Source organism: Emydura macquarii, unplaced genomic scaffold (genome assembly GCF_026122565.2).
Source record: "Emydura macquarii macquarii isolate MOO-44397 ecotype Brisbane River unplaced genomic scaffold, CSIRO-AGI_Emac_v2 contig_705, whole genome shotgun sequence".
Taxonomy (NCBI): Eukaryota; Metazoa; Chordata; order Testudines; family Chelidae; genus Emydura; species Emydura macquarii.
In genome coordinates, this window is record NW_027130842.1 from 1936891 (window position 1) to 1959645 (window position 22755).

Consider the following 22755-nt stretch of genomic DNA (forward strand, 5'->3'; position numbering starts at 1 on the left):
GCCTTAATATCAGGGAAAAGCAAGTCACTTCCCCCTTTGTGCCTCTATTTTCCCTCCTGCTCTTTGTCTGGCATGTCTAGGGCCAAGAACCATCTCCTACTCTGTTTGTACGGTGCCTAGCACACTGGGGCACTCTAGGCACTACTGTAATACTAATAAAACTATGTGTGTAATGCATGTGTTATTCCATTATAGCAAACAGTTACTATTGCGCATGCAACAACTGCAATTGCACTTAGACCCATAGGTTTCAGTGAGAATATGTGCAGGAATAGAATTATGCAGTATTAACTGTCTGCAGGATCTGATCTATCCCTAAAGTCAGGAAAAGCAAAAGATAAGAGTATTTAACAAGAACAAAATTTTTAAAATACTATAAGTGTGCAAAGGATTACATTCACCTGTGGTTCTGAGGGCCAGTATAAAACACTCTCCACCACTTAAACCGTACATGGGGCAATGCAAGGGGACTGTGGGTGCATTGGCCATGTGGAGGTGCCTATCCACTTGCATGTTCCATGGAAAGGGTCAGTGTATTAGAAGGCCGTCATAGGGATGGGGCAGAGTAGGCCAAGGGCAAAGTCCAAAGTCCAGTGGATCTAACAATGCATGCAACTAGTGCAGAAGACCTGTGGCTGCTATTCCAGACTATAGGCTAAAATAGTGACAGAGGGCTACACAACAGCTTACATGTTGGCCTTGGATTGGGAGTGTGAATTTCATCACCCCACCCCCACTTCACCCAAGGGTGACCAGATAACAATTGTGAAAAATCAGGTCAGGGGCTGGGGAGTAATAGGTGCCTATATAAGAAAAAGCCCTAAATATCAGGACTGTCCCTATAAAATTCGGACATCTGGTCACCCTACTTCACCTGCATGTCAGTATTAAACAAAAATAAGGAATCTGTCAAGATTACAGATACTAAAGAAGCCAATAATAAAACAATATTCATAATATTTAACAAAATTTTATTTTTAAGTTCCTGTCTGGGGTTGTTGGAGCAAATAACCATAGCTATTGGGAACTTTAGGTTTCACCTCCTTTAAAAGGTATTAAATCAGATAAAAAATGCATTTTCTTATATAGTTTTAAAAACCAAAATAAAAGCTAGGAACCAAATTGTCCTCTCACTTACTCTACTTCTACACCAGTGTAATTCAATTAACTTCAGTGGAGTTTGGCCCAGTTTTCACCAACATGAGAGGAGAAAGAGGCCCAAGATGCTATATGTCAGCCTGTAAGTTTCGAGGAAACCATTGGCCAAAGAGCAGGAAATTCAGAGTAATGGGGGAGACTGTATTTGAACATTTTTACAGGAATTTGTAGAGTATTGAGCAGATTTTTGAAAAAAGGGGAAATATTATGATACAGTGTGCTTAGTATAGCATGTTATGAAGGAGGGTGACAGAAAAAAAAACTAAAAATGTAACTTTTCATCTGATTTTGGTTAAAAATAAATAGATTGGATGGATCTTAAGTATTTCTGTTTATATATAAATATGTAAATTTATTTAACTTACATGATCTGGTAGTTTTATGCCTTTTATAGTTACATATAATGTTGATGGGTAACGATTTCTAGGACCTTTTGTCCACCAATCAAAAACCTCAACTACATTTGATTGTGTCCTGGTTCTTGGAGGTGGATAATATAATTGCAGACGTAACTTCCCATCAGTGTTTAGGACTCCATTTGCACCTACAAGCTAAAAGGTAATTTAAAAAAATTACAGAAATTTACTACTTTAGTTCAAAATTCATACAAGTCATTGTTCACATTGACACCTTTGACCAAGTAGGGGCTCAACTTATTATTGGGGATAGTTATTATTCCCATGAGTGATGTCCCATTGTAGTCAATGGATTACTCTTGAGAGTAAGCAAGCACTACCCTACTATGTTTGCAAGATCAAACCCTACAATAATTCAGAAAGCATTCCATTTTTGATGTGTTGCTTCATACTGGCATTCTTCTGCAGTCTTTTTCTTAAAGTGATTGGGGCATTACAAGTTACATTTTGTTGAAATAATTCAGTCAAATAAGATTTTGCAATAAATATTTTAGCTGTATAATATTGCCACAAAAATAGAGAGAAAATTTGTTAAAATAAATTTTGTAATTTAAAAAAAATATTTTTTGGTAAAAGATCACATAGCACTTGAGAGAAACTAAATATTTATATATTAAATAACTAAATAAATATATTATCTACTCCTGTACTGCCTCAATCTTAAATGATGCAAAAGTACAATACCTTTAAGTGACAGACCCAAGCAACATTTACTTCCTGAACAGACACAAGAAACAAAACATCATTCTCAGAGGATTTACCATCTACAACCCTCTGACCACTACATACAACTCCAAACATGCTGAACAGCTCTGCAGAAGGAACTCAGAAAAACTGAGGAACCATCACCTCCACCTTAGGAATTCAGAAGGGAATTCAAGAAACAAGAAATCACCACATATTCCCACACATTGGCATAAAAAAAATAAGGAAACATACTTGGAGATCATGCAGGAAACCAAAACAAATATAAAAAAGCTCTCTGATGACAGCCATCCAACACAAAAACAAAAAATGAAACAAATTACAACTCCACAAACAAACAGAACACCATCTTTGGAAGAAACCACAATGCCAGGACCCACCAAATGGACACTACATGACACCTCAACATAACCGATCTATCAAGACTACCCCTTATTGGAACTAAGTAGTCCAAGGGACTAAACTTCTGCTTCACCACAGAACTGGATACCATGCTAACATGTGGAGAACTAAAAGAATTCTGCCAACTCTGCTTCAAGGAATTCTTTCACAACAGAGACACCACCGCCCACAACTACCTCCCCCCCATCAATAATCATAAGAAAAAAGAAACATCTGATTGGACACTCGCCCCAGCAGATAAACCACACACTGGCTCATTACATTGATTGCTTCAGGGAAAAAAGTGACTGACATCTGCTACAAATATTACATCCACCCCAACTTCTTTACCATAGAAAAGATAACAAGACAGTCCCTGAAGTCCAACCACCAGATAGCAGTCAAACTAACAGACAAAGGGGGTGTCATTGTAGTCCTTAATCATGCTGACTACGTCAACCAGGTCAACAGACAACTCTTTCACACCACCTGCAAGAAAAAACCCAAGAAGACCCCTACACCACAATTCTCCCTGGAATTTAAAGATACCAGCAAATCTTTTTCCAAACAACTCCAAGAAACTCCAACCAGACAATTGCTATGCTCTTGAATGAACTCAGAAAGAAAAATGATAAAAGACAAAAATACTTCATTACTTGCAGGTGAACACTTTTCACAAAGCAATCACTTCGTATCTGATCTTTCAATACTTGTCCTAAAAGGAAACCTGCACAACACCATCAAAAGGTGAGCCTAAGAAATGAAATTCGTAACTCTAGTAGACACTAAAAACCATGGACTCAACAGGTTTCATGGCTCATTATGCCTAGTTGTAACACACTTCACTGCCTGCTAAACCGCAATTGCCCACTTCATTTTAAGTGGTCTCCTACAATGTATGAATCCCATAACTATCTGTCCCAACTTATATTTAGCTTAGACACACTGTTTACCTTTCCCAGACATGAAGAAGAGCTCTGTGAAGCTCGAATCCTCCAACAGAATGGTCCAATAAAGAGATTCATCTCACTTATTGTAATGCTTGGTATTTTATCTCGGTGGCAGGAATGGAGCAAACGGACAAAATGATTTCAACTTCAGCTTATTTATTAAATGCAATAGCGTAAGAAAGACAGGAGCGGGAGTCCCCTGCCATAAAGAAACAGGAGTTCCAGCACAAGTCTTAATGCAAAGAGTATGATGAAGATACAATTATATCCACAAGGATATAAAGTAACAACTTGCAGGTATGCATGGGCATATTACACTAAGGGGAAGTGCCCACGCTCATTATTGTTATTGTTATCATTGGCTGAGCAACAGCAGCAGCAGCAACAATTAGTAAACAGTGAAGTGAACCATACAGCAAGAAAAAGACCTAACAAGAGGATACCTACAGCAATATACTCCTGGGGGCCCATGGATCTAGTAGAGATAGATTTATTTAAGCTGGTAGAGGAGCGCTTACCAATACAAGAACGAGGAGACCCATACTTCGTTCTGATAAGCGGGTGGCATCCAGGGAACCGTCCTGACCGAGACATCCGCTAGCGCTTCCACGGATTCATGGAGAGTCTCCCTCAGGGGAGGCTCCCGGGGGTCTGATATACCCTTTTTCCCTCCTCACCTCAAAGTAAGTCTTACCCAGTAATACATGACGTATATCTCAATCCCTGTAGGGATTGGGCCTTAACACTTGGTTACTATTAGTCTATTGGTAGTTGGTTAGGGACTTTTTGGAAAGAGGTGACGTTAGTTGTTTACCTTAAAGAAGAACTTAATTATAGCAGTACTTCTACTTTATTATTATCAAAACAGGAATCATTTAGCTTATCAAGCATCAACAGGTGTATGTTGTCGTCTCGGGAATTTCCAGACCCCATGGCACTTCCTCCTCTGGCCCAAGGTCGGGCAGAGGGCAGCGTCTGGGTTCTGCTCCTGAGAGGCCTAAGTCTTGCTATACTTGCTGCAAAAGCTTAGCAATGCTTTCAGGGCCTTGCTCTTGTCAAGCTATACTGATCTCGCGTCACAAAGTCTTGCGCACCCTAACACTATCTTGTCTTTCCCAAGAGAAAAAGGCATTCAAGAATGTATTACATTTTTCCGTAAGAAGTAGATGTGCAAGAATCCCTATTTGCAACATCACCAACTCCTTTCCAGAGGGAAAGATCAAAAAAGTTTAATATTAATGTGTGTATTTAAGATAAAATGTTATATTTTTAACATTAGTAACAGCTCCAGAAATCCAGCGAGCCTTAATACAGTGCCACAAAGAACAGCTAGGTCCCTGCTCCTGCCCCCAGTTTTTCCATGCCCTAGTGAAGAAACTTCTTTCTACAGGATCCTGGTGGAGGACAAAAGGTGGCAGCAGAAGCAGCAGCCCTCCCACTTTCCAAAATCACTCGACTAGAGTTCCCTCCATTCAACTAAGTACCGTGGCTAAGTATTAGAGTTGGAAGACTAAGGTCTGGTCTACAGCTACAACTTAGGTTGCTCTTGCTACATTGTTCAGAGGAGTGAAAAATTCACACCTAAGAAATATAGTTAAGTCAACCGAAGCCTCTATGTAGACACCACTATGGTGACATTTGGATTCAGCTAAAAGCTCCATTAGAATTTGGAATAGCACTTAAACAGAAGACACTAACTGCTCTTGAAGTAGTACTTCTGATCCTAGATGTACAGAGAAGCCATCCATGACATTTATCAATTGATTAACCTTTATTCAGATAGCTTCTGTTTTTCTGGCAAGTGCTGTGCTTGACAAAGAAAATACATTTTTTCATGCATTTTGCACATTTAGCTGAGAAATATCTATTTTCTCCATTGCCACACCTGCTTTCTCTGAATATCTACATGATTTTTTAATAGCAAGAGCTTTCTCTGGCTGAATCTGGCTCTGTATCCTTGGTTTAAAATACTTTTTATTTTTTGTTTTAAAAAGATTTCCCTCTAAGTAATTTCCCACCAAGTAATTGAAAAGCTAGCTTTGCCAATTTCTTTTAGATATTTTATGCAGGTTTTTTATTCTTCTTTTGATTTTGTTTTTAAGTTTACAATACCTTTAGAAATGCCCAAGAGATTTTGCGAAAACCACTTTCCTGAATTTGCACTTCAGAGTTGGCTCTTGCTTCATCCATGCTTAAGAAATCAAGGATCTGTAGATATTAATTAGAACATATATCATATATTCCCATTGAAAATGCACAACTGAAGGTATTCTAGATATGATTCCAGGATTTAAACAGAATTCTCACTTTACTTAATATTATAAAAATATAATTTACTAACTATACAGTGTCCACATCTACCACAAGAGATATTTAAACACATATCCCACCACATCAGCATTATGATCTTCAAGAACGTAAGTCTCACTTAAAAAAATGTAATGAGACCGAGGTGAAATAAGACACTTTTTTTTTTTTTTTTTATAAATAATTGAACAAAACCCTTCACAAACCCTCTATATGCCCCCAAAATGACTGCAAATTTAATCCAGACAGAAACATGTGGTCAAAAAGATCATTTTCTTTTCCTAGCTTCATTATTTTGCTAGACAATTCTCTTGATTTTCATGGTCTGTAACCAGAATCTCCTCAATCTGACCACTTCTGCAACTTTACATATCGTGCATAATATTAGAGGTACAATCCATCCTCGGATTTATGGCCGAGTAAGTCCAATGAATCGACAGAAACTGCAGGCTCTCTTTTGAGGTAAGATTTTTTCTGGAACTTTGTTTCCATGAAGCCTCAATTGTAATCACTTTTGTGATAAATCACCAAAACCTCTCAATACTTTGAATGTAGTTATTTTATGAAAATTACAGACCATGAAGGAACACCTGGCAGTGTTATTAGACTGTATGTGCAAAATTTATTTAGAAAAATATATGATAGGGATATGAAAAAACTATTTATTGCACTAGGTTTCCATTTCCACATTAACACTATACAAACTCTTTTGTATATAACTATCTATAAATACTGACTATAATTATGCTCAAAAACATGTTGGGAAAATACTTTTCCATTTTTCATATAAACAAATGTATTTGAGGCTGAAGTAGTTATTGCTGTGAGAGAAATTATGGAGAAACAGATACTTCGTTTATGACAAATACGCAAATTGTCACCACTCACCTGGCCCTGGGAGAGTCTATGGGCTACATGTTGACTAGCCTTGTTTACGTATACAAGGAAGAGGTGGCAGCACTGAGGGGGGGCAGCCACTAGCAGCCTCCGGTGTTCGGCACCCAAAAAAAAAGAAGTGACCCTACCCTATTCTTCTGTCAGCAAGACATGCCAGCGAAAAGAGAGGTGGGTATGCTCCATCCTTTTCAAAGGGTATCATAACTCCTAGTCTGGAATGCCCTTCTCAGTCCTTCCTGGAAGCATTCTGATTGTGTGAATAAGACACATTTGCCAAAGTATTTATTTATTACACACAAAAGAATCCTGCTGAGAAAGGGATTTTAAAAACGGCTTAGTATTGGCCTAACTCTGCTCCCATTGGCTTCAATGGGAGCACAGCTGGCCAATGCTGAGTGTTTTTTTAAATCTTAACCCGAATATATATATTCTCTTAAAAAACAATGATATTCCAGCAATATAACTGAAAATCATAAATAAAATGCTGCCAGAAAGAAATGGTCAGAAAACGGCAACTTGAAAACATTTACTGTAAAATATTTCATCTGTACCTCAAAGAACAGGACTACTCTGGGGCTTTCTTCAGCATCTTGAAGGAAATACCTAAAACGTTCATTAAATATGATTTGTTCCTCCCATTCTGGAACTGTTGATTTAAATTGTCGGAAATCATAAGGCTGGGTCATAATAGGAAGAATGTGCTCCACTCGCTCTTGTTCATAAAAAGAGGAAACCGCCCGGTCGCTGTTTAAAAACAAAAAATTGCAATTGTCAATGTCTTTCAAAAAAGTAAGCAAAGAACAAAACACTGACTACTTCCAACTACTGTAAACAGAAAAAGTACAAGATATCCATTCCCTTCATTTTAGAAAAAAATATTCAATAACTGCTGCAGTTCTTAATGCAACTGATGATATACAGGGCATAGTTGGAGTTTCAGATAAGCTGGAGTTTCAGATCCCAATAATTAAACATTTTGATTGGGCCTGATCCAGAGCCACTGAAGTCAATACAAGTCCCACTGACTTCAGTGGGCTTTGGATCAGGCCTCTCATGAATTACTGGCAGAGTTGGGAACCGGTAAGTGAAAAAATATGAAGAGAATGAAGAACTCAACTTCATTTCAACATTCTTATGGATGTTTTGCAAATAAGCAAAAAAAATCTTTTATTCATGCCTCAATACTTCTGTTTGCTTATTCTCAATGAGGCTTCTAGAGATTCTGCCATTTCTCTCTTTGTTATGGGAGAGAAGTCAGACACATTGCAAATGTATGCGTCTGACCAGCTACACTGCTATTACGATAACGTGTTCCACGTGTGAAAGAAAACAATAGGTCCATTCCTGCAAACACTTATAAATGTGCTTTATTTTAAGTATGCAAGTTGTGTGGGGTGTTGCAGCAATGAGACTACACAAATACTTAAATTTAACATGTATGTAAATGTTTATTTAAGTAATTATTTCCAGCAGAAGGAGACATGTGAAGGTTTTTTTGGGAGAAGGAGGGAGGAAACAAATCAGTAAAATCACCTATGCTCTTTCTTGACATACAAACCAGTTTTCTGATCAATCACATGAATCTTGACCATGGGATGTGATACCATGAGATCAGTTTTAAGCCTATCAGTTCGATGGATGTAAACGCCTAACACTAGGCTCTCATCAACAGCAAGTTCGGATTGAGTTGAAACTTCTGGACTATTTGTTTCCTGTACATTTTCTGCAACAATTTCGGTGTTTTCTTCTAATGCTAGAAGCAAACAAACAAACAAACAAAAAAAGAGATATTCAAGCAGAGGCTAGTGACAAGTCATAAGGATTAAAAATCTATCACATTTTCACAGCAAACTTTGAATTAAGCTAATTATATTTAGTTCAGTTCTTTATGCAATAGAGTGTTAAAATAAATTCAACAGATTTACAGCATTATACATATGTATATTTGTCTATATGCATGTGTTTAAAAACAAGCATTCTCCACCCTGTGTTTATTAAATTATTGAACCACAACTCTTGCTCTTGATTTGCATAGGCTCTTCCCTGAGACTTCAATATACAAGTAGTCATCCACAATAATAAACTACAGTATGTATGCCCATTGTCTTTTATGATTTCAACAGATAAACAATATTCTGTTGAATGGATATATAATGTGATTTAAAATATCTTACTATTCATGAATTGCAAGAATAGCATAAGAATATTTAGCACAATTAGCTGAATCTCCTAGACCAGTGTTTCTCAAATAGTGTTCCGCGGAAACTGGGGTTCCGCAGGACAAGTTGAAGGGTTCCGCGAAAAAGCAGAATCGCGCCGCCAAAATAAACATAAATCGGGCGCCGCTGAACAGCTGTCAGGGAGCCGCCGATCAGCTGCCATCGCGCCGCTGAACAGCTGATGGGGCCGCCGATCAGCTGCCATCGCGCCGCTGAACAGCTGATGGGGCCGCCGATTAGCTGTTAGCACGCCGCCGAACAGCTGATCGCGGCGCAGAAAACGGCTTAGATAGCGTGCTGCCGAAAAGGGGTAGATTTCTTGGACTTTTTGGCAGAGGGTCTGGCATGGCTGGGCAAGGGTTCCGGGGGGAAATATAATTGAGAAACACTGTCCTAGACTATAATAGGCACTTATATGGGTGCACCAAATTAAATTCTCCAAGAATTCAACCCAAACTAGGAAACAGAAAATATGCCATATGCTATCTTACAGCATTGGCACAGGAGCACCGCTACAGTTAAGGTTGCATCACATCATCTGTTTAAAGGTCAACCTTTTCTAAGTCTTCTAAAATCAACATGTTTAGTCGGATTTCTTTGAAATTTGGTGTGTCTCGTGGGTGCATGGTAGGGTTAATGCCCCAAATTTGGAGTCATTTAAGCCAGGGGGTCTGGAGATGTATGCCCTGCGGAAAACAGCCATTTAAAAAAAAGTTTCAGGTGGGTAATTTTTTCCTCCCAGAGCTCGAGATCAAACTATTGATGTGATGCAAGTCAAAATGATCTCAATTTATCAAGTTTTACCCAAGGCAGTGCATGGAACTCACTAAATCTTTGGGAGGTCCAAACTGAGAACAGCATTTAAGAAAATGTACATTTTTTTTTCACTGCACATGCACCAATACAGAAAGAGGGTTTCCAGTCCTGTCACGTATATGCTCAATTCTTGTAAATGGTCTAACATCTTAACAGCTAATCGGATTATTATGAAATTTATAATACTTCACAAGGTGCAGGGTGGTGTTAGAAACCACATTTAGGGTCATTTGACTCCAAAGTTGCAAGCCCTCCAAAGAAACTTGTTTCCTTTTGCCGCCTTGTACTGTTAAACTGAGAGGCAATTATGACTGGATGAACCACAGACCATATTGAGACTCATCGCTATGAACTCACACTTCAGTTAACACAACTAAGGATAAATTGATGACAATCCCCCACCTAAGACAAAAGGAGTTTTGGATTGAGGAGCTGGAGATTGCTACAATTTGTGAGTCATGGATGGCAAAATAATCAAAGTCTGTGGCGGTGGGAGTAGGTTAGATGTGTGAATGCATCCTTGGAGGGGCATTAAGAATGGACGAGTGGGGGATAAAAGGGAGACTGGGTTTCGGGCTGCAGCGAGGGAAAAGGGGTTAAGGCAGGGGTGTCAAACTAACTTCCAATGGTGGGCCACATTTCAATAAAATGAACTTAAAGTGGGCCATACCCGTGGGGCGTCTTACCCTCCACTGAGAAATCATGCTGCATCCTCCCTTTCGGCAGCAGTTTGCGGTGTAATACCCGCCGCTGAGAAGACTCGCAGCATCCTGTCTTTCGGCGGCAGCTCCAGGGGAATTGCCGGGCGGCAGCCGCCAGAGGCCGGAAGAAAAGAGTTGACGGGCCGTATACATCTGCCAGGGGCTGAACCAAAGAGGATCGCAGGCCGGACAAAAAAGGTTTGTGGGCTGGATCCGGCCCCCGGGCTGCATATTTGACACTTCTGGGTTAAGATGGATGGATGGTAGGGGAAGCAACAGAGGTTGGGGGCTGAGGTAAGGGAGGCATGGGACCTCCCCCAGCTCTGCCAATGCACCCCAACCACTCTGCATTCTGCAGCTCTGCCAGTGCACCGAAATCACCTGCAGCCGCCAGCCCTGCCAGTTCATCCCAATCTCTCTGCACACCAACCTGCCTATACCCCACAGTTGTCAGTGCACCCCAATCTCCCTGCACTTACCAATTCTGCCATTGCACCCCAACACTTTTCCACTTTAACATAGTTATCCTTCACCCCACACATGGAATGTGAGTCAAATTATAGGAGGGGGGTAATAACATCAATAGAAACATTTGTATACCAGGAAGTGAAGACATCAGGGAGATGGATTCCATGGTTGCAGTGTGGGGGCTGAGGTACAGTAGTGGAGAGGGGGACAAGTTGTGTGGGGAAGGGGGAATGCAGTGCATAGGTCAAGGACATGGTTTATCTAGAATCCTGTGGGTAAGAATGAATAGGTTGCAAAAGGAGGTGAAGAGCTTGTACATTTCAGCAACTGTGGAGGTGGCAGAGTAAAGGCATGTGTATGAATGGGGCATATCGTTGAAAGAGGGCAGAGTTAAGTATGCATGGGCAACCTTCACTGTGCATTTCCTGATTTTGAGAAATTTGATTTTTGCTTAACACAATGCTCTGCATCGGGACAACATGCCACTAAGCAATATTAACTCTGAGTTAACAGTGTTTTGCTACTGAATCTAAACCACTTTTGTCCCACTGATAGGAACAAGCATCTCTTAGCAGCAGCAATGTCTTCCAGTATGAAACCCTGACTATAATATTTCGATTTTGCAAACCTTTTTTAGAATTCTTTTTTGCTTTCTTTATTTTAGATTTCAGTTTTTCTGCATCTTCCTCCTCGTGCTCCTCTGTGTTCATTTCATCTTTAGAGTATGATGCAAGCAGTCTTCCTGATGACTTCTTTTTTTTGGTATTATCTTCCACTAGGTTATGCTGCAGCTCAGCGAGGGACATAGCACTGCAATGCAACACACATCACTGTCAGCAAGTACGTACTATTTTTGTTGTTAATCCATTAAAAACTGTTGACTTTTGAAACTGCCTCTGCCTGCCTTTCCAATTCATTACCTCTCCATCTTCAAAATCCTATAAAAAATATATTGTTTAGCTATTACGGTGATAACTGTGGCACACATTCTTGAATGGTCTATCCTTAATTTCTCTCTCCTTTTTATTATCCTAAATTTTATCTTCTAAATCCTAAAACTTACTTCTAAAATGTTTTCAAGTAGTTATAGGACTACTCATGTGCATAAATTTAAACAAACTCTTTGCAGGATCAGATCCACAGTTCACATGAAATAAAATATACTAAAGAATCATGCATTCTATTAGTTGAGTGCATAATTAATTTTGACTTGAGACAATATTTTATTAATGCCTGATTTTAATCTGTCTGGCTTTCAGCTCAAGTCTGTCAAGGAATGGGGTCCACAGTGAATAACTGGTAGGTTAAATGTAGTATTGCAACATAAAAAAAGTTCATTCAATTTTGTAAGTTCTTACAAATAAGTATGAATCTTGACAACATTTTCAAATATCATGTGGTGGAAGGTTTTATTGGTTTTTGGGGGGGGGAGAGGGAACCAACATAAAATCATCTGGCCAGTTCAGAGTTAAAAAAAAATTCTTGCAGCTCTATCACAGGACTCTTTCCCCATCTTAAAAATCAAACATTTTGTTTAAAATGTATACATGCATTGATTACAATTTACCACTATACCTTGTTTCAGCTTCAGATACAACTGGCACTTCTTTCTTCTTTTTCTTCTTTTTGCCCACTTCATTGTTCAATACAACTTCTTGGCTTTGAACAGTGGAGGTGAATTCAGACATCTGTTCTTTAAGTTTTTTTCTTATTTTCTCTTTAATTGCATTTGCCTCATCCTCAGCCACTTGCAGCTGATAGGCTTGAATTAGCTGTTCTTCCTCTTCTAATTCAGTTACATCTCTCGCTTCATTCAAGGTATTTTTTATCTTGCTGTCACCTTTTTGATGAGATACATCTGTTTGTGATTTACTTTTTTTTTTTTTCCCTTGGAAAATCAGTAATCTGTTTTTCAAAACTCTCCAATTTAGTTTCATACACATTTTCCTCCTCATTAAATTGTTCTTGTAACACTGCTTTCTTTTTCTTCTTGTTAGACTTTGGTTGCTTGTTTTCTTCTCCACTAACAACATCATTGTTTATTTTTTCTGCAACTGAAGCTTTGTCTCTTAGTTTGTTTTTTGTAAACCGGGGGCTCTTTTCCTCAGGATTATAAGTGTTGTTTATAATTACCTCATCACTTCCACTTTCTTTAGCTAGATCAAGATTATTTTGAAAGGTGTCAAGCTAGATATAAAAATAGAATATAATTTTAAGTATAAATCATATGTAATGTTACAATAATAAAAATACTTTTATACATTATCAGTTTACATTACATTGTGGAAGGTAAAAATGAAATTAGTCATCTAGTCATTGTTTTTCTTGTTTAAACCTAACAAGTACCAGATGGAACAGAAACAGATAATTTTCGCTTAAAATAAGTATTTGGATTTGGGCAGCTTTAAATCTGTACTTCTTAAACAAACACCTTAAGTGAATATTCACCACACAGTAAAATTCAAAAATATCTCTATGACCAGGACTACTCCATAATGATATATCAATGTAATACATTTTGAAAGATCTGCAGAAATGAAATGCAGAACCAAAACATGTCTCAAACTGATATAAATATTGGTGTTAGAGATGCTAATGCCTGTTTGGACTCCTTTTTACAATGAGCAGTGCGCCCAAGTTTGGCAACGAAATCACATTTCAAAAGACAGACTTCATAAAATTTAAGAACTAACAACTCTTAAGATGACAGCTCTTCTAAAACTATGGAAAAAATTCTATTCATAAACAATTCTTATTAAAGGAATAGAGTCAACTTGAAATCTAGTCCATTTAAAAAATTTAGTTAAAAGTAGTTTCAGATAATACACCTACATCTGAATCCCTGTGTCAATTTTTGTGGTTTTGCAAAATACTTTTTTAAAGGTTTTTCTCTCCCTATTGCTGAATGAAAAACCCACGTAGACGACATGACAAACTTACTAAGGGCCTGATCCTGCAATGAGCTCCACACAAGTGCATCCCTGAGCTTGCGTTGAGCCCCAGTGAAGACAGTGGCGCTCCATGTGGGCTCACAGGGTTGCACAAGTGAAGCTCAATGCAGGATTGAGGTGTTGACTGCATAGGGGAAAACAAACAGTAAAAGTAACTATACAGAAAGAGCTTTCAGATGCACACCAAAAAAAAAACCAAAAAAACCCACAAACCCCAATACAAAATACTCCACTAATTAAAAATATATTTTCCCCCTCTGATTCTTCCAATAAAGATATCTTATTTCTGTGGTTCTCAACATTTCCCTTACTATATTTTTCAGTAGCAGGACAATCCTGGGACTCCCTTCCCATCTAGCTAGGAATGGCACAGAGGCCAAAGCATCCTTACTACGTTTTCACAAACCCCAGGTTGAGAACCCCTATCATAGCTGTTACTTGTAAGCAGCAGATAAAAAAAAATCTAAGACAAACAAATTTTAAATTGATAGTGTCCCTTTAAGTAACTTAATAGTTTTTGTAGTCCTCTTCTGGGTTGCTAGGTTTCTGGGGTTTTTTTTTTGTTTTTGTTTTTTAAATACTTAAGGACATTATATAAGAACATGACATTTAAATATTCACCTGATCTGTCTACATAATGCAATTAAATAATGCCTCAGAGGTTGTGAGAGGGTTTAAGGAAGGAAGCAGGCAGGTCGAATCCTAGAGATGGGCAAAGCATTTAGCAACAAAGGCAAACACTTTTTTGGGATCTCTGATTTTGTAGAAACTCATTTCTGAAGAGTGGGAGAAGGATATGGTTGACCCTTCTTGTGGCTAACCAAGAAAAGTTGATCACTCCCTATCTGCCAACCATCTGCCTCCATCACAAGTTTCACCTCAGTTATCTTATCTGCCAAACCTTCCCCTCCACCCTTGATGAGGAGAAAGTCTGTTTTAGCCATGACTGACTTTACAGTGGGGGATAAAGATTACAAAAGGAGGAAGAAAAGACATTGGAGATGTAGAAGGAAGAAAGGTTGGAGGGGGAGGGGGGCTTGAGAGAGAGAGAGAAAGAGAATTACTATTCATACTAGAAAAATAAGTTGGAGGGATAAACAGAGTGGGAGTAAAAATGCACCAACATAGAGCCAACAAAGAAAAAGGCAGCGAGTGAAAGGAAAGAGAAGCATAAACCCAGGGACAGTAATGCAAAAAATGCATTACTCAATAGAAAATTTCATGCTAAAACATTAAATCAAATAATTCTATTAAAAGTGGCATGTAAAGGAATAGAAGGACAGGGAATGGGACTGCGTGCAGCGATGTTCATCTAGGGTAGCAAAAAACCTACAGCCAGCCCAATATTCACACACCATTTCAGTAGGTGTTTATTTTTAGCTACATAGAGAGTACTTCAAATTATGTAGTATTTAATCATGAAAATACTCATCATATGAATTTAACCTTTTCCTGCTTAGGTAGACCAACAACATCATTTCCATAAAAAAGCCAACGATCTATAAGGAAGTGGCAGATTATGCACAGATAATTTAAGAATGACAGATAAAGGAAGAAAAAGAAAAAGATTTTTACAGTAGCTAAAAAATGCAGCAGATTATATACAAAACAAAATGAAAGAAGGCAAAGCATACGGAAACACCAATTGATTTTGGATAGATTATCCTACTTCCTAATCTGCATTTTTTAACGGAGCAGATTTTACCCAGGAAGTATAATGAGTGAAATTATTTGACAAATAATTATAGAGGAACAATGACGACACCATAGTCAAGGTTGTGTCACTCTTTTGTCTTTGACAGGACCTTACTCCTTCTCTGTAGCTGAGGAAGTAGTTTTCTTTCCAAAAATAACTGGGAATTAATCATTTACATGTCTGTCATTTTCTGAAATTATCCTGATATGCAAGAAGTGTTCCTTCAAAGACATCTCAAAAGATTTTATGACTGGAGATATTTTGACTGGTGTCTTACATTTTTTGTAAGCTTTGTGCAGTTCATCATCTCCAACACCCACACACGCAGAACGACAAACTCCTTTGTCCACTTAAATTTAGTCACAACTCCTAGCAAAATAGAAGCTCCTCCTAACCATATCAAACACTGTCCCCCAAAAGCTGGCAAATTACAAGAATATCAATACACTCTACAGGTAACACAAAATTGCTGGGGGGGAAAGAGGGTGGAAGAAGGGATTTGGTGGGGAGCTCAGACCTCAAAGCACTCCAACCTATGCAACCTTAATTCATGCCATAGGTATATATGCATTATGATACAGACTTTTATTCTATGATCATATACTATTCTATTCAAAGGACCCCTGCCTCATTCAGTGAGCAGGAAGGATGGTGCTTTGGGGATGGATCAGGGTTATACAATGAAGGAAACTGTTGTCTGTAGGACCTCTGCCTCATTTAGGGATGACCAGATGTCCTGAATTTTTAGGGACAGTCCCGATATTCAGGGCTTTATCTTATAGAGGCACCTATTATCACCCACCCACTGTCCTGAGATTTCACATTTGCTATCTGGTATTTGCTATCTAGCCTCATTTGTTGTAGAAGTTGGAGGTATGTAATGAAAAGACAGTATCATAGTTAAGGCAGTTAATTGCCCCACTGAATAAATGGATTCTATTCCTGCCTCTGCCACAATGTTCCTGTGTGATGCAAGTCAAGTCATTTATATGTTCTTAATTATCTGAGTGGTCAACATGAGACATACGGGGCTTACAACTAAAGTTAATGGGAGTCATACTCGAAACATATGAAGCGCTATTAAATGCTAAGCACTCTGGAAAAAATCAGTCCCTATGCCTTATTGGTAGATGCATTCCATTTGCTGGGCACTCAAGTTGGTCATGCAAATTAGTGGACACTTCCAACCTTAATCTCTCTGTGCTCCGCTCCCCCATTGTAAAATGGGGATAACAACTTACCTCACAGAGGTATTTTGAAAATAAATTAATATTTTTGAAGCACTCTGAATCCATGGTGATAAGCGCCATAAAAAAGCCCATGAGAAAATTAATAATTTTGCATTCAGAACAGGCTCTGAAGAATATGCAGTCAGGCCCAAAGCCACACACAGAGTGCTGAGGATGAAACGAAATATTGACTAGCCTACCAACTGAGTGAGCACTGTCCATCCTGTGCACTGAATGCAGCAGAGTTTTGTGGAAAAAAATAGTATGTGGTCATGCAATTAAAGACAGTAGCATAATGCACATGTACCAGTGGCATGAATTAAGGTTGTACAGGCTGGACAGGGAACTCAGGAACAGAGGGATAAAAAGCAAGCAGTGCTTGGTGAAGTCCAAGTTACATGAGTGGCCATTTTGGTGAATGGGAGAGTTAACCAGGGCTTCAGGTTGAATGAAGGTGAGGAAACATGCAGGTAAGGCAGTGTTTTCAACCCATTGTCTGCAGACCCCTGGGGGTCCACAGATTATGGCTGAGATTTCCTAAGGGTCCGCACCACCATTCGAAATTTTTTTAGGGGTCCACAAATGAAAATGTTGAAAACCACTGAGCTAAGGGTTTGGATGGGTCATCACCATGGAAGCTGAAGTCACCAAGGATGAGTCTGGGAGACTATGAAAAGAGGAAGACAGAGAGCCATGAATCAAAATCAAGAGAGGAAGGCTGATGAGGAGGAATTGGGTGGATGGTAGAGGATAGCAACCTGGAGGATGAGAAGAGTCATATTCAGTGCTGCTCAAAAGCAGAGACTAAGTGGGAAAGGGAGTTCTAGTGTGATTTAATTTTGTTTGCATATTCTTATTTTCATGATACTAGCTTTGGAAAATGTAATAAAGATGACATTTACCTTCATTACCAACTAGACAACTGATGAGCATCTGTAAAATTCACAGACATGAGCTAACTACTAAGTAGCTAAGTAGTTAGCTAAGAGCTAGCTACTAGAATTAGTATTAGTACTAGTATTAGTGGGAACAATCCTGCAAGCCCTTCACACATGACACTTTCATTGAAGTTAGTGTAAGTTTGGAAAGCTTGATGAATGACCTCCAAAATGCTATTGAAAATCATGGCAGATAAGAAATATGTTGACACAATTTTAACTATAGGCATATCAGTAGGTACCATTTAACATTAACCTTGAATTACATTACTAGTATATCAAGGTCACTGTATGTTATAAACTACGGGGGTTTACTTTTATTACTCAGCATGGACATGAATAATGAATAAAAGTCAGACGTTAAAAATGAAAGGTATCTGTTATGAAGCAAATACCACATTTTATTTTCATAGTGCTTGCTAACCATTACAGCATTTCCTTTTTGCAGGGAGGGATAAGCTATACCTCCTTTGCTGAAAGACATGGGATTTTTTCCCACCAAGGCAACCAGAATCACTGTTCCTATGTTGTCAAACTCACCACAATATTCTCATGGGAGTGAAATTTTTTCTTCTTTAATTTCTTTTTGTCTGTTAACCCGGAATGGCTCCTGAAGATTTCCTCAAAGCGAACCTTGGTTTTTGCCTTTGCCTCACTCTCCACTGGGTGGGGGAGGGAGAGGGAAAAGTTAAAATAAAATTAATTGGCTCAAATAATTAGGTTCATTACAACAGCTCTTTTAGGAGCAAGGAGCAGCATTTTCACTATAGATGAATTACATTAATCAAGACTTTTACTTTACCTTGTGAAACTAACTGAAAAAAAATTCCCATTTACAATGGCAACCAGATGAACTCAAAGTAACAATATATGTAGAATCATCTATCTATTTTACATGACAAGATAATTCTCAGATACATAGTTAATAGGTGAAACAATCAATTTTATAAATCTTACATATTTTAAATAAAAAAATTTCATAAAACAAAACATAAAAATAGCTGTAAGCATTGACCAATAATTAATCCAAGATGACACTAAAGATCAATAGATGGAAGTAACTTTTGAACATTCATACCCAATTCTAAGAATATAATGCATTTTGGAAACTAAAAATGTAGAAGTTCTCACCTGGTGGCATTTTCAGTCCTATATTAAGAATGGCTCAATACACTACACCTTTCTTTCTCAAAGTTCAGCATTCTGTAAAACACACACCAACATTCAGAATATTTTAATTAACAAAACTAAGTTATAGAATTTATACTATACATTTGTGCCAGCCTTAATATCTGGGTTGGCAATACTAAGAATAAAACACACTGATCTAAATAAACCTAAAATGCAAGTCAGTTCATAAAGAATAATACAAGAAATTCTTCTCACCATATAACCAGAGTGCTATGCAAAATAAAATAGATTCTATTTTCCTTTAATTATTGGCATCCTCTAAAGCAGTGGTTCTCAAATGGTGTTCCGCGGAACCCTAGGGTTCCGTGGGCTGAGCAGAAGGGTTCCGCGAAGAAACTGTACCGTGCCACCAAATGTGAGTAAAATCCGGTGCTGCCGAGCAGCTGCTCGCGCGCCGCCAATCAGGTGATGGGGCCGCCGAACAGCTGCTCGCGCGCTGCCGAACAGCTGACGGGGCCGCCGAAAACAGCCCTAAAAGCGCGCCGCCGAATCAAGCAAACACCGCGCCGCCGAAAAGAGGAAGATTTCCTTGACTTTTCGGCGGACAGTATGGCATGGTCGCGCAAGGGTTCCGAGGGCATGGCATGGGCGTGCAAGAGTTCCGAGGGTGGAAAGAAATTGAGAAACACTGCTCTAAAAAGAGATTTTACAGATTCGCTTTTTAAAAAAATGACAATTAAGAATCAATCCTGCACACCGTCCTCACTCAGACAATACTCCCAATGAAGTCAACATTAGTTTTGGCAGAGTAAAGATCATAGGACTGGGCCCTTCTTACAAAATGTGAGCTGTATTAGTTCTAAAACACACCTTGAGTGGATATGCCAAGCATAAGTTCAAGGAACTACTGACCTATCATAATGTACTAAGTAGGGTTGGGTGAAATTTATTGCTCAAAATATTTTTCCTCCCCACTCCAAAAATGCAAATTCAGCAACACCAAAAACACTTTACAAATGTGAGCCAGTTTCACTAAATTTTTTTTATTGAAACGATTATAAAAAAAGTCTGAAAAATACAAAAACATTTTGTTTTGACATTTTCTAAATGAAGTGTTTTGATTTTTCAGTTTGAAATAACTTTTCATTTCAAAATTTCATTTAATTTTATTAATAAAAATACTAAAATACTCAAAAATCACACGGAAATTGACTTTTGATACATCAAAAATTTCAAAAAAAATTTCAGTTCAATCCGAAGTTATTTTTTTATTATTCAGAATTGCCAGCAAACCAAAATTTAATTACCTGCACAGATCTAGCACCCAAAAAGAGAGAAACAGATACTATGCATTAACATCTCATTATGCCAATTCCACCTCTTGATGCAAGGCAATCTTTTGAGATGGAACAATACCAACTTCTTTACATTCAGAAAGCCGTTTGAAATTGGCAGGGATGACCAGAACTGGCTTCACATGGGGGGTTAGGACGAGCATCCTTTGTTGTAAAAATGTACCTTGTCATTTCTCATCTAGTAACAATGTTTTTTCCCCAACAGAGATATCACTTATTTCTGGCTCAGAAACAAAACTATTTTAATGTTATTGTTAAACTATGCATCCTTATGGTCATAACACTTAAAAGAAATGAAAACAAGAAAAAATGTTTTTTAAATAATTATGTCCTAGGGGGTATTTTTTTTTTACTTAGAACAGCATTTCAATTGTAATATTACTAAAGTTAGATTTATTGTCACTATAAAGTATGTGTCTCAACAGGATACTGCTGCTTTGCATACAATTCAAATTCATAGTCAGATAGAAATAGAAAACATTTGCTATTTTAAGATAGAAACCAAAACATTGTTAAATTATAATACTGTATGTTGGAGTCTATCAATTACTTTCTTTTTTGGGGAGTAAGGAAGGATATTTTTGTTATTGATTTTATCTTCTCAAGAGACCAAGGACCAAGAAAGGGACAAATAATGGATACTCCCAAGTTTATAAAAAGAAACAACTGAGGTAATACATAGGACAAAAACAATAAAATATGCATACTGCATACCTGCTCTGTATCTGTCTAATGGCTGAAATACCTTCATTGGTATCCAAAAATACACCACAAAAAAGGTCCACTAGCACATTAATTTTGCCCACAGCTGATCATCTTGCCAAGCATTCTCTACAGGCGAGGCTGCTCTTCTCACTACCACTTCTTTTTTTGTGAGGGAGTCCTATAAACTACACAGATCCACAGCCTTGACTGAAGACCATGCTGCCCTCTACCCATCACTATTGTCCTGCTAAATAAATTATCCCTTTCAGGACAACAAAATTAAAGCCCATAATATTAATACTGTTATTTTTATACGATGTAGTTAGAAGATAGAATTACGTAACATTTGACACAGAGCCTTCAATCAATGGTACGAGAGGTGTAAATATAGCCATTAATCTACATGGGTAAGAACAAGGATGTTCACCCTGTGTAATCTCATTTTAAAATAGGAGAGATTTAATCTTGGGTTAAAGTTCAGCAATCAGAGAAATCCAAAATGACAAAACCTAGAGTTTTTCTTGGGATCAATCTACTAATTAATCAATTATTTTTCTAGCACATTGATATAAAGCAGTTTCCACCAACAATGACAATACACATACTTCAGTATAGAGTTACATTCCAGACACCATGAGATAATCAGGGAAACAGAAGTTTGCAGCCAGAGATTCTAAAAACTTCCTGTATATTTTCCTGCAGATTTTCTCTATCTAAACTATCCTTTTTAAAGTATAGTTTTCAAATTCATCAGGTTTCAAAAATAATCTTCAGAATAGCAACTAATGTACTGTTGATTATTATCTTGTGTGTCTACAAATAGATACTGAAGCAGCAATATTACTAATATTTTATACTTCTATAACACTTTCTATCCTGAAAGATCCTAAGGGCTGTATAGACTATACTGCATAGAAAAAAAAAATACTTACATTGACAACAGAAATGCAGCCACACCTGGATATAATAAAACAGAAAAATATGTCTATTGTTAAATACTACACTACAGGAATTGAAGAATTCCTTATCCAGTATGAACCACGGAGGAATTTAGGTAGGTAGACTGTAATTACACGATTTAGAATTTGATCAGATTAGCTCCTCTATGCTCTTGCAAAAAGTGAAATGCAATTTTAAAATTACCACAAATGGTCATGACTTCAGATGTTATTTGTTTACATCTGACCTGAAAAATAGCATATGCACAGCAAAATGCTTCCCAACACTGAACTGGGACACTGATTCAGAAGATTGGCCAATCTCCACACTATACAGGAGAACTTTCCATTTTCCTTGGAGGTTTCCCATCCAAGGATTCACAGGTGTAACCACTTAGCTTGAGATCTGACAAGACTGCAACCCAGAATTGTACGACAAAATAGCACTAAAAATACAAACTATTGCTATTCATCATTTATTATTTATGTAAAACCAAAAAGTGCACTAGTTTTTATTCATTCACCTCAATGGGGTACTTTTGTCAAGAGGATGAATAACTAGACATAATTCCTGAGGCCTTATTAATACCATCTACATGTCAACTTGGCAACACCAGTTAACATAAATCTTCATTTCAAAGAAAGCGTGGAATTAAATACAGTAAAAATCATAAATGAATCAAACTGTACCACAGAATCTCTATGGACAGAAATTTCATGCTTGAATAATTAGAGTACAGCAGTTGAAACCTACTACCAACCACCTGAACAGGATGGTGACCGTGTCTGTGAAA

At 37.9% G+C, this 22755-nt stretch overlaps 1 protein-coding gene across 1 annotated transcript in view; it reads right to left on the bottom strand.

The window, feature by feature from the left end:
* AHI1 (Abelson helper integration site 1) overlaps positions 1 to 22755 on the bottom strand; it is a 163959-nt gene that overhangs the window by 130706 nt on the left and 10498 nt on the right. Inside the window, 10 exon segments of the mRNA XM_067542267.1 lie at positions 1524 to 1709; positions 5723 to 5818; positions 7366 to 7558; positions 8348 to 8567; positions 11647 to 11828; positions 12594 to 12904; positions 12906 to 13205; positions 18373 to 18494; positions 18964 to 19035; positions 21956 to 21980. Of these exon segments, the coding sequence (XP_067398368.1) occupies positions 1524 to 1709; positions 5723 to 5818; positions 7366 to 7558; positions 8348 to 8567; positions 11647 to 11828; positions 12594 to 12904; positions 12906 to 13205; positions 18373 to 18494; positions 18964 to 18973 (1620 nt within the window). The 5' untranslated portion in view covers positions 18974 to 19035; positions 21956 to 21980.